Below are 13,641 nucleotides of genomic sequence, written 5' to 3' on the forward strand. Positions count from 1 at the left end.
TTGTGGCAGTGTGGCGTGGGTAGTGTAGCTCGCCTCCGTGACTTAGGTTCACAGGTGCCCACTGGGTAACGCTAAATGAGCAACACTTCCGGCATCTTCCGAGGTGAAGGACGAGAGTTCAAGTGCCTGCCGTTAAAATTTTTTTTATTTATTTTATAAAGCACTAAAATAAATTCCCTGTATTTTCCCAGGAAAACTAAAAATTTCCAGTTATTTTAGGAGACTTTTAAATTCCCAGTAACATATGGAGTCCATGAAGCCATGTACTTCATGACTTTTTCACACCATGACTGGAAACACAGCACAGATGCGACTCTGATGTTTCTCTCTTCTGAATGAGTCAGAGACATGATGGCTCAGGGGATAAAGTACTCGCCTCCCATCGAGGTGAAATGGGTCGGAATCCCGGTGAATGCGGGTCGATACGAATTCTGCATCCGGCTCGCACTGATAGCAGTGCTGACGCAAAATATCCTCAGTGGCCGGCGAACCATGGATGAGAGTCCCGCCAGGCTAACCGTGGGAGGTTCTCGTGGTTTTCCCCTTCACGTAATGCACATGCATATTAATTCCATCAAAAAGTCCTTCCCGAAGACAAAATTTTTTCCAATACTTGATATGTTGTCTTCTGGATTGGTTTCAAAATGACAAGGTTACAGAGTTGAACATTGGTAGCTGTAAACCCTAATTTGGATCAGCTGTTTAACGACAGTTATAAAATATAAATTTGCTGCCTGCATTATTGAGCACTTTGATTATTTTCTTCACTCCTCTGTGATTTCCAGCTTCCAGATGCCTATCATTGATGCGTTGTCTGTTACATTCATAATACCTCCTGTTTTTTTCATGCACTTTTCTTTATTGATCCGCAGTAATGCCACAGCTGAAGTCACTTTTCACTTAAAGGTCCTAATAAATAACTTCAGCACAATTAAAATACAATAAGTGAATAAAGCTGGGTTAAAATGTGTTTCGCATGTAAAGGATCGAGTACAGATGAGTTGTAGTCGCAAAATGCAGCATCACATTAAAAATGCTGTTAGTAGTTGAATTCAGCGGTTGGTTACACTCAAATATCTGATTAATTGTTTGAGGTATTCATCAAGATAAGCTTTTTTTCTTATTGGCTACAAATCTGCAAAACAGTCTGACCAGACTATGAGACAACTGTACTTTTATGATATAAAGAGCTATTTCACATATATAGAATTTTAGGGATTTTTTTTTTTGTTATCACAAGACAAAAGATTTACTACACTAATAACTATAAATTGTCTGTAATATTTTCCACTTTCAATTCACATTAAATGAACTTGTAATGTTAATTCAAAATGAATGCTAATTGAATGATTTAAAAGATTAATTCTCAATAAAAATAAACTGAAAAACTTAGAGTAAGAAAAAAGAAAACCTTTTAATACATTAGTCATATTTATTTAAATAAGCAATGAATTGTGTAAAAATATTATTTTAATAGGGATCTTGTTTTAGGAAACTTACTCACTTTTCAGGAATTTTGTAAAATGTACGAAAAACCAAGAGAGCATTTATTAATACGTAGATACATATATATACATACATATATATATTGGCACTGTTGCAACTTGGAATTACGTATTTTATACTTTTCAATTTTCATTATTATTGCATTGTATAGATACATATATAAATAGATGTATATGTATACATATCATTGCATGTAACGTCGTTGCCGAGAGGAAGGATAAAAACAGCGAAAAAGGGGCACACTATTTATTTAATAATTAATAGAGAGAGAACAGTCATCAAAGAGACACAAAATCGCTCCTCAATAAATGTTAGGGAAAATTTTGTAAAGTAAGTCTGCAAAATGTCTCGTTTTAGGGAATGGAATAAGAGAAATCTTAGTTTATTAAATTGGTCTATTAAACAGCTTTCTCACGCTTAGTTACAGGGATAAACGTTAAAATGTAAGTTAATGCATACTTGAACTAAAAATAGATTTAAAGACAGGATGTGAAAGTATGAGCTTTTCATTTAGAATAAAGAAAAAGATAAAGGAATAATCTTAGTGGAAGCTTTTTATGCTTACCCGATGCCAATCCTTTCCATTTTGGTATAACGCCTGTTAGGATCCCCAACAGAAACTAAACTTTTAATTTTCTCAACTAACTCTGCTTCAGATAACTTTTTCCTTGTTTTCACGGAAGAAGTTGTTGTGGGAGCTGGTGTCATTGTTGCAGGGGCATTGTTGTTATTGGCAATGTCCCTCCTGTCATATCCCAATGCTTTATTCTTGACTTCATCATCCACGGGTTTTGTATACTACAAAATTAAAAAAGTATATTTCTACAATTCAGTTTATTTTCTTTAAAAGAAAACAGCACCCTCAAATAGAGATTTTTCTGCCATGAAGGAATCAAGTGAACAACATATTGTCTTTAAATAGACACTGTCGTTAAGTAAAGCACCATTTAAACAGGGACTCAACTGAGTATTAAATTAATTTCAAATATTTTTTTTGTTAAAATGTTCTTTTCTATAAACATTGTATTTTGAAAATATTAGAATCACACATAAAAACAAATTACTGCAATAAAAAAACATTTGCAAACACAAAAATAAAATTCTTTAATAGCATGTCATTCCCATTCCATTTAAATTAACAAAAAAAAAAGTTTTTAGTTTAGGTTGTTCTATAATATCAATTAACCAGTTTAAAAAATATCAGAACATATAGATGACGATTTGATTTTATATCAAGCATTTTTTAAAGACATTATAGTAATGTCAACAAAATAGGAAAATCAAAATTTTTTTTTTTTTTTTAAATTTGAACCTATGTATAAAAAATGTTACATAATATAATTCCACTTTCAAAAGCACAATGATTATCATTCATGACACGAGAAGAAGTTATTGACAGAATTAAATAAATTCTGTTAACAGGGTAGCCACTCAAACCTGAAAGGAAAAAAAAATTCCCCGTGTTTTCTATGTATACACAATATGTTAAGAAGAAACAACAATTCTCTTGTGTGATTATTAATTGTGGGGCAAACTTAGAGCAGGACAAATAATAAATTCAAATAGTTTAGTATAGCTGAAATATCCCATAGATTATGCTTTGAGTAGTCACCATTTTTTAAAAGATGAAAATAAGAAACAAAATTCTCCATATTTTCATAGTTTGTAAAGGAAAAAATCTAAATTCCCTGTTATTTTAGATGATTTTTAAATTCCCTATATTTTCCAGGTTTTCCCTTTGGAGTGGCAACCTTCGTTAGGCTTAAACCTAATTAATTATAAATCTGAAACTGGTTATCTTTACTAACAATAGATTTAGTTTTCTCAGGCCTAGCAGCAACAGGTGGTGGGGGTGGTTCAGGCTCTTCTGGCTCCTCTTCAGGTGTCGTCGGAGGAGTCCGTTCTAGCTTTCGAGTAGGCTGAAACAATAAAATCTTATGTAACTATTTAATACATCTTATTAAGGCAAAGATTTAGTCAAAATAAATTTTTGTTGGTTTAAATTACGATTTGAACTAATTGATATATTTTTTTTTGTAAATTAACAATTTAAATAATTCTTTTTTGAAAAAAAAATCATTGATTTAAATAGAGTGGTGTTTTTTAACAAAAAATCCTCAATTTAAAAAATATCCAAAGCATTAACTTATGAGATTTTTTAAATCTCTTTTTATAGACTTTCATAGTTTTAAAATTTATAGTAAATAATATTGATGTTAATAAGTTTCAATAAGCAAAATTATATAATTACTCTGTTTGTAATAAGCTACCCTACTTTCAAAATGGCATTTTTTAAAAATCCTATAATATTTCCAAATCTTTTTTTAAAATGCAAATAAAGAAAAAGACTGAAATTTTAATGCTTTTTCTTATGTTTCTGTAAATAGTATAAAATTTTTGTAAAAATCATGAGGCTGATGAAAATTCTATGGAATCCTAATTTTAGAAACATTATTTTTAAAACCACATTTCATTTCAATACACCAAATACATTTCTCAGTCCTTAAGTACAGACAACTTTAAAAAAGAAATGATTCTGCATGGCATAATAAAAGCTGTTTTACGATGAACATAGATTTCCTTTTTTTTAAAAGATTAAATTAATGAGTTAAGTTATTCTGTACAGTAACATCCCATTTTAGCGAAATCAGTGAAAATTTCAATGTAACGAATATTTTCTGAATCCCCATGGAAACTATGAATTAAAAATACAGATATTACGAAATTCATAATCTGATTTAACAACGGGTAAACCAAGCAACAATTCTCATTTTCTCTCATGATCAAAGCACTTTTCCATGCTTCAAAAGTACCCAACCATCTCAGAATTCAACTATTTTGCGCCTTCTAAAAATAAAAAAGTCTCAGATATGAAGGGGTAAAAAAAAAAATAGACTTAACTCAATCATTTGTACAAAAAAAATTACGTAATTTCTGATAGGTAAGTAATCTATTGTTCGTTTTAAAATATTTTCTACAAATAGAGTACAAAATAGATTAAAGCTGTAATTAAATGCAATATTTATTATTTTTTTTATGCAGAATTGAATTAAACAACCTAATATGAAATTGCCTGTATATAAAGAAATAAAAAAAAAATGCAGAGATAAATTTATTATTGAAGTGACTAGCATCAGAGCAAATTAATGAAGAAAAAATTTGCTCAAATGTTTATTAAAATGTGCGAAGAGAGTAAAGCCACAAATAGGACTTTTTTTCAAAATATGATCTACTTTATTGGCGTTTCAGTATTATTGATCTTATTTTTCACTTTAAATATTACTTATAATAAGGCTAGATAAGGACAGCTTGAAAATCCCTCTTATATAATTTCACATTTTGAAGAAAAAAAATCAATTTGCAATATTTACACAGTTATAATTTGAATATTCAATTTATTTATTTTTTAGAACCGTCGTTGAACAGCTGACTAAATCTTGGGTTTATGACTACTGAAATTCAATTCCATAGTCTTATAATTTTGGACCCAACCCAGAACACAAGGGAACTTCTTGATGAACTATTGGGAGAAATCTGCCTTTGTGGAGGAGTTTTTTGATGGAACTAACCTGCATTTGCGTTATATGGAGAGGAAAACCTCCCACAGTTAGCTTGATGGCAAGGGGACCCTAACCCATGATTTCGTTTACTACTGAGGCTATTTTACATCAGCACTGTGGTCGGTGCAAGTCGGATGCAGAATTCAAATTGGCCAACCATCACTGGAATTCAAAACCGGTTCACCTCATTGGCCCAATTTTTGGGTTTAAGACTACTCATGTTCAACACTGAAGTCTTGCAATTTTGAACCCAAACCAGAAGACAAGGAAACTCTTTGTTATGGGTACCTGAACGACTTTGTGACCTGACAAATTTAATGTGCATCAGTCACCATTTACTACATGGGGAGTCTTCGTCCGTTGGGGATCCAACCGACGACCTTTGGACAGCGCCCTACCTACCAGGCTACCCCAGATTATAATTTGAATATTGAACTGGATCTTTTGTTTGGTAGGTAAACAAACTTACTAGAGATGTTATCAGGTAACTGGTGTAAACAAGACCTATTTTACTCTAGTCACCTTCGGGATAGAAACAGACATATGATTAAAGAGAAATGTCCTATCAGAAGGATCTAGCAAACTCAGAAATTTAAGGATAAAAAGTATTATTACTATTATTTAGTTCTTTTCTATATCATTCCAATTATTCTATGAGCAATTTACGGCGTTAAATTTCGTTATTAGTTTCCCATAAACGGAAAACTCTCGTAAGTGGACAATTTTATCTTGTAAAATATTTGTTCAATAGAAAATTATATGATTTTTATTATGTTTTTAAATATATTATAGGCCAATATCTCCGCTTAACAAAAGATTCAAACCATGTATTACATAACAGGGTACTGGTGTACCCTACCAGAGGAAATTATTATAGGCCAATTAGGGAGTGTACAATGCGACCCTATAGGTTACTATGTGTGGTGTGATCATGGGATCACCACAATGTTTACTTTTCCTACTGGGCTGTCTCCAACAGGAGTCAGCCCAGTAGGAAAGTAGGTGTCCTTTCTTCGTTGCCTTTGCAGGATCTCTAGGGTTCGACTCCTAGCTCGTCTTTAGAGATTCTTGCAACCGCTAGGGAGGGGACGCTATCTTTTGGAGATAGACCAGTATTCCCCGTGGATCTCAACTGAGTGGTTGCCTTTTTTAGAGCAGCGTCTTTTTTTGTGTTTTCCCCCTGTGTGCTCTAGAGTTTACTCTTTCATTTTTACGTTTATAAGTTTCTGCAACCTTATCTTCTAATTATTTGATGCATCATGTAATTCTACAAAAAAAAAAACAATTATTTCAATATGTTAAATTAAATTCCTATCTACTCCCTGGAGCACACAGGGAGGACCCAGCATCCACGTGGTGGATTTTCACCTTTTGTAAATTGGTGAGTTGTGTACTATAAATGCATATGATCTAAGAACTAAAATAAACAAAAAATGATAAACTTTTTCTACGAAATCCTGTGGTGTTTTTTCTTGCTCACAAAATTTGCCAGCCTTCGGCATAATTTAGAAAAATGATTTGTCAAATATACCATATGCAGCTTACCAAAAATCCAGTAAAATTCATCACCTTTCCACCTGTCAGATGATTCACATTATGTCTCCTCTTCGAACCTACCCCCCCCCCCCGTGGCACTATGTATGTATATACATAATACTGTGTTAAATAGCTTAATATACTGCATTCAGGGGTCTGTCCAGACATTTTGTGAAAGGTCCATTTTTGTAAAATTGTGAAAAAATTACTCGTAATTTGTGAATATAAAATAAACGTTAAGTCACATTCTTTCAACCAGGGTCCGGCTTTTGTGAATTTGTGCAAATAGGGTCCTGCTATTGCAAAAAACTTCTTCAAGGAGTTTTTACATTGTAAAGAGATACAAAATTATGCTCAACACTGTAAAATTATAGTAAAAAAATTAAATATTAAAAAATAAACAGCCATTGCTGCTACAAGAATAGAGATGCAACATATAAATAATTGGTATTTAGCCTATACTGCTGAACACAGAATGTTCATTTCGGACGAATAAAGGAAGAAGCGTCTGCCAAAGACAAAACTTGTTCGTTTACACCTGTCTTTCTTCCCCCCCCCCTCTGGGAAGAATTTATTCGATTAACAAAACAATAATGAAGATAAACAAATTTGTGAAGGGTCCCATTAAAAAAAAAACTATTTTGCGAAGGGTCCGTTTTTATGAAAAGACAATTTGTGAAAGGTCAGTTAACGGACCTAAATTTCTTCTAAACAGACCCCTAGTATTGCTACATGGCCCTATATCTCTCCTTAATATTGACCCACGCCATTCAAACATATTATATTACAGGTATTCATACATGCCATAAATCCAATTGGTTCATCAGCACATACTTACAGATACTGGTAGAGAAGGAACAATGGCATTGATTGCATATTTATCAGCAAGGTAGCTTGGTCGAGGTGAGGGATCTCCTGAAAATAAATATTAATGTCTACCATAAATGACTTCACATTCAAGTGTCAAGTGATAGAAATACAATAGTACCTACTCGAATGCCACACACTCGTTAAGTCAGCTTTGAAAATACAAAATTTGATTAAATACACATGCAATTTTAGGAAATTTGTACGGTTCTAACTATTATACTGAAAATAAAAAACAAAACAGTGAGATCTGCAAATCATTACCACAATAAGAAATGAATAATTTAAACAAAGAGTATTGCAGAATTTCCCGTAACAAATATTTTCTTCATGATAATCAAAAAAGTGCCTGGAAAATGGTGCACTAACTTTTTTAACTTGCAAGAAAGAAAAAATTGTCTTTCAACATATCTTTCTTTGTAATGATAATGAATTATTTTATATGAATATGTAGTGTATCTTTAAATACAAAAATACAATTCCAATTCACTAGTATGTAAGACGTGTGTAAACTCGATTCTACGATGGGGGTACCTTTTCATAGATGAAGGTCGACACTGTCGTTAGTTATTATCTTCACATCGGTGACCCTCGAACATGACGCGAGCACGCCTACCTTGGCAGAAACACCTGAACCTTTGGACACTCAACGAATAGTCCACTTACTACTTGTGACAGCTACATTATCCACCTCCCCGCGCTGTTGCTACTCAGTCTCGATCAAACGCAACGTCGGCCCGTATACACTCGGCTGCCGAGGGTAACACGGGAGCGATCACGACCGTGAACTTAATACAGCTCTCATGATCAGCACTCAAAATTATGGTAATCTTGATACAGCTTTTCACAAAAAAGCAATGAATCAACTAGTGGTATCCATTCATCTAATTCCATCACAAATAAATTTCTGGTGGGGGAGTACTGTAGTGTGTGTGCATCTATCACTACAAATGTACAATTCCCTGGTATATAAGACATGTTAACTCGATTCTATGATGGGGGTACCTTTTCATAGATGAAGGTTGACATTGTTGATATCTACCATCCCCACAGGGGCATTAACTTTTTTAACTTTTGAAGGAAAAAAAATGGCTTTCAACATAACTTTCTTCGTAATGATAATGAATAAATATGTTACATGAATATATTCAATGAGAACGGTATAATGAAATAATAATGGGGAGACAAGAAACACATTATATGTTTCTTATCTCCCCATTGTTATACTAAGCACATTTATCTCAGAGATGCCAACTTGAAAACTATGATTTCAGTAATAATCACACATAACTTATAATGATTTTCAGTAATCGTCAGTAATAATAAAGTTTTACCTCATAACTTTAATATTAAAGGATTTAATGGTACTATAAATTAAAATTTAATTAAGAGTTTATTCATTATATAATTATTTCAAAATTTTTCTCCATGCTGTTATTTCCTTGTTCAAACTCGTTCCTATTGGTTAAACCACTTTACATGTGTTTATCTCTTTACTTTTCTAACTTTATTTGATGTTTAGACACTGAGGGAGGTTCTTGTTTATAGAACTGAAACTACAGTACACTTTGCTTTAAAAACACAATAATCATATTAGCATTGATAAAAAAAATAATTATAGGAAAGATAAGCATTGTAAATCTTAATTGAGCCATACTTATTTAAAAAAAAGAAAAATAATAGGAAAAAAAAAATAGAATAATTATATTTTAAAAAAATATACATAATTAAAAAACCATTTTTAACACTAAATAAAAAACAGTCCTGAAACTAACAAACATATAAAACAATATATATTTCATTAAAGTTAATCCATAGTTACTAAGTTAAATAAAATTGAGTGAATAACTAAAAAATAATATTTTTAAACAAACAAGTAAAAATAAATAAATAAATGAAATTAAAAAAAAAAAAAAAAACAATAAAATTGCAATAATTTTAACCCTCAGCATTAGCAAGAAAATAATCTTAAAATACGGAGAGAAAAGAAAAGAAAGGTAAAATTAAGGTATAACTTATTAATCAATAAAATAAAAGAGCCACTTTTTTTAATAACTAAATTAACAAAAATATTATACATCAATCTGTATTTAATCGAAATTAAATCGTATTTAATAAACTGACAAAAGTTTTTAATAACAAAAAAAGGTTTTTTATTTAAAAAAATAAATCAATTATAAAATGAATAAGTAGATAGAAAAATATAATTTACTATCATAAAACTACAAAATTAATGAAATCATTATTATTTTTTTTTTCAAATGTGTGCCTTTCTTCTTTGCAGCACAAAAGAAATATATAAATAAAAAATAAACAGAAATATTCTGATTGTATTTAATAGACAAAATGTATTTAATTAAACTTGAACAAAAAAATTAACATAAGTTAAATATTTACAAAAAAGGGAAAAACTTATACTTGTGGTGTCCTTCTATGAGCCGAAGAGCTTGTGGGGTGGCTAAAATAGTTTCAGTTAAAGTTACGCTCTCATTATGAATGATAAATGCAAAACCAATACAATAAGAAATTCAGAAATAAGTAAGTTGCTTGAAGATATTCAATTAATTGAAGTTTAGATAAATTACATTTAACTAAATAAAACCTGATTATAAAAAACTAAAGATAAACTCACCAAATGAAGTAATATAAAACAAAATTAATGCTAAAAAAACATAATATATTTCATACCTAAGAAAGAAAATGATAAAGAAAGAAACTTATGAAAAAAGAAAATGATAAAATTTAAGGGAAACTTATGAATGCAATTAAATAAAAACGAAACTTAAAAATAACCCAACAAAACTGATAGTTAAAAGATGCGCTTACATTAATATTAAAACCCAGTACAAGGCAGGATGTAATGAAATCAATAGAATTAAAAAAAATTCATCTCAAAATTCAGGAATAAGAAAAACTAATTTATTAAGTAAAAAATTTATTGTGAATGAAAAAAAATAATTTTGAAATGCAGTGGAATGAGAAATGTATCACTTTAAAAAAGGGAAAATGCAATCTGCTTCTTCAAATATTTGTCTGCTTTTAGTAATAAATATTAGTTTGAAATAATAAATTTAGTGATAAATATTAGAATCAGAAAAATTTAAGTACAATTTTGCTCAGGGACTCAACGCTCAAGGTTTAAACAAGGCTTTTCACTTTAAAGGATTTAAACAATTCTCTATTAAAAATTCATGTGTCAAATCTTAACAAAGCTTTCAGATATATTAGTTTAATCTTTCATTTTGATTGAAGATTTGTTTTTCAAAAGTTTTAATACAGAGTCATTAAAAGCAATACAGTATTATCGAATACCAATCATCCGGGATGCTCGGGTCCATCGCTCTCTCGCATGTCTGAATTTCCCGTTTTTCTGGATCAGCCAAAAAGTGTCGTTAATCGATGTTTCATCGAACCCAAATTACAAGGAAAAAGTGTAACACATTTTAAAGTAAGAGGAAAAAGAAAAGCAAAATTTAAGAAGAAAAAAAAAATGGTAGATAAATAACATTTAAAATAAAATGCAATATATTTCATACCTTATTATGAGGGAGGAAAACAATAAAATAAAAGGAAACCTAATTAATTTGTATAAAAAGCAACACTTGAAAATTAATGAACAGAAATGATAGTTAAAAAGAGCATTAACATAAATATTAAAATCCTGGACAAGGCTGGATATTGTAAGATCAACTGAATTAAAAAGAAAAAAAACTTTATCACAAAATTTATGAATAAAAAAAACAAATTTATTGAGTACAAAATTTATTGTGAACGGTTGAAAAGAATTAAAAAAACTCAAACATTGTGGAATCAAAAATGTATTATTTAAAAAAAAAAGAAGAAAACTGCAATCTGCTTCATAAAATAATCGTCAGCTATTAGTTATAAAAAATTGTATGCTTAAATTAATAAGCAATCTTTTCCTTATATTTATTCTTATAAAAAGAGACGATTTTCAACGAAAGCACATGTGATGCCACATCAAGAAAAGCTTGTAAATGATAACGAACTTTGAAAAGAATCAGAATTTAATTAAAAGAAAAATAATTAATCGTTATTGTCGAACAGATGAATATAACAGGCGATTAAAAAACATTTTGTTCATGCTAAATGATCATAATGATAATGTATTATTCGAAATTATAAAACAATTTGTCATCATAAATCAAGGAGAACAAAAACTGAGTAACTTAAGTGGATTTAAAATAAATCTAACTCTCAATACTCTCGAGGCCTTAACTCAGTCATCCAATTGACAACACTCAGAAATGGTTAAGAATAATAGAAGAATCTTGTAGATGCACCTACTGATGGTTGGGGTTTCTTTTTTGGGGTGGGGGGGGATTGGATTTTTTTTTAAATCCTCTATTGCGCAAATGATATTACGAAAAACAGAAAAGTAAAATCCAACAATTAAATCGAGTGTCAAATTCTCTGACAATGACAATTCGCGGTTCAGAGGTAATATTGTGTTTACCACTGACAATTCACAGACTTTTTTTTTTAAATCTTCTTTTCCCAAACTATTCCCGGGGCTTACGAATCTGTAATCTGTCATTTTACTTTCAGGCAATATTGTTGTTCAATTTTGGAATTTTCTTTCCAGATTCTAAATTTAACAGGATCTGACTTTAGAAAAAGATTCATACTTATTTGTTATTTTATTTCGTTTTTATTTTTTAAAACTTTATGTTCTTATAAGGAGTGGCAAAACTTTGTCGTATTTTTAATTAAATATTCTCAATTTTTCTTCCCCTATTTAATCCATTTTTTTAAATAATGCGTTAATGTTTTATAACTCACTTTGAAATCATTTAATGCTAGCTTGATGGTTTTTGTACTTATTCCCCCACAAGCATAGCTAATTATATTAATAATTTACTAAATTATAATTTACAAATTCCTGATTATTTTTTAAATGATTAAATTAAGCTCAACACTATTTCTACTTTACAATTGAATAAAAAATAGTCATAGTTTAGTTTAATCGCTTTCGACTTTCCATTTCACCTTTTTTCAGTAAATATATATATATATATATATATATATATATATATATATAAATTGTTCATTTCTTTCATCTGATATGCGCGTGCAATGCATTTTCTTTACCACCTCGTAAATCAAAGAGAAAACGAAATCCTTTATGTTTGAATGACAGCAGATCATCAGAAAAATTATTCTTTCAGACAAACAGGAGAAAATAAAACATTTGTCCCTTTCCTGCCCCACTATTTATCTAAAGATCTTCGAGGTCACTGAAGAAATATTGAAGTTTTGACAAACGTGAAGTCAAATTTCTACTTTTTTCCCCTCAATCGCTCTGGTTTAAAATGGCGGGAGATCCAAGCAAACATTTTCCCGATTTTTTTGGATACCGGATAAATGGTTCTCTGCTGCATTACAAAATATACGATGAAACACACAGAAATTAGGTAATGAAATAAAATAAAAAATAATTCTAAGTTGTATATGTATCATTAGTTGTTCCACAGTCTCTCTTCATGTCTTGTGGAGCAACTTTGGAGTTTCAGTTGAGATCATGATTCAATCTGTTAAATAGCTAATATCAATAACTGTTTCGAAAATAAATTTATAATATCCTGGTATTCATTTAGGCATTTTTTCCACAATTAATTCAGTAAGTTGAAAAAGAAAATATTTGCATTTTTATTGCAAGAAATGCCACGTAGATCATTCAAAAGGTTCTCACCATATGTTTTGTTCATAGTCATGTATTTAGATTCTTGTTTCTCTTTGGTACTAGCATCATACCAATTCAGAACATCCAAAACTGCTTGGGGATTTTGCTTTTGTTCTGATTTGGTAATGTTAGAACTTTGTAACAGTCTAGCCCAGGATTCTGGCATACCCTGCAATCAAAAGTAATACTCATTAAATAACCTAAAATGTCATTCACAAATATTTAAAACACGTCATTAGATAAACTCTAAAAAATTATACTCTACCCTGTGGCAGAATAGCTGCGACATGGCGACATTGTCGCAGAACGCAGTCTTTCTTGCAGAAAGATTTAATTTTCTTTTGAAAAGTAAAACATTTTAGCTCTCTATTCTACAGAAGACAGAAGTTTACACGTAATATTTGAATAATGCATTTAGATAATCACTTTTTGATGCACTTAATTTACTCCGGTAGTATTCTAAACCGA

General features: G+C 30.4%; 1 protein-coding gene across 14 annotated transcripts in view; it reads right to left on the reverse strand.

Moving 5' to 3' along the window:
* Pak (serine/threonine-protein kinase PAK 3-like protein) overlaps window positions 1-13,641 on the reverse strand; it is a 95,844-nt gene that overhangs the window by 21,838 nt on the left and 60,365 nt on the right. For 8 of the 14 annotated variants that reach the window (XM_087152493.1, XM_087152506.1, XM_087152509.1 and 5 more), the window contains 4 exons: window positions 13,183-13,342; window positions 7,441-7,517; window positions 3,315-3,425; window positions 2,072-2,304 (listed from right to left, as the gene is read on the reverse strand). In XM_087152493.1, coding sequence (XP_087008619.1) covers window positions 2,072-2,304; window positions 3,315-3,425; window positions 7,441-7,517; window positions 13,183-13,342 — 581 coding nt within the window. Of the gene's footprint in view, window positions 1-2,071; window positions 2,305-3,314; window positions 3,426-7,440; window positions 7,518-7,594; window positions 7,622-13,182; window positions 13,343-13,641 lie in introns of all 14 variants that reach the window. The other 6 variants (XM_087152492.1, XM_087152484.1, XM_087152489.1 and 3 more) reach the window with 1 other exon arrangement.

This window comes from Parasteatoda tepidariorum, chromosome 1 (genome assembly GCF_982258835.1).
Source record: "Parasteatoda tepidariorum strain Cologne lab strain chromosome 1, Ptep-v5.0, whole genome shotgun sequence".
Classification (NCBI taxonomy): domain Eukaryota; kingdom Metazoa; phylum Arthropoda; class Arachnida; order Araneae; family Theridiidae; genus Parasteatoda; species Parasteatoda tepidariorum.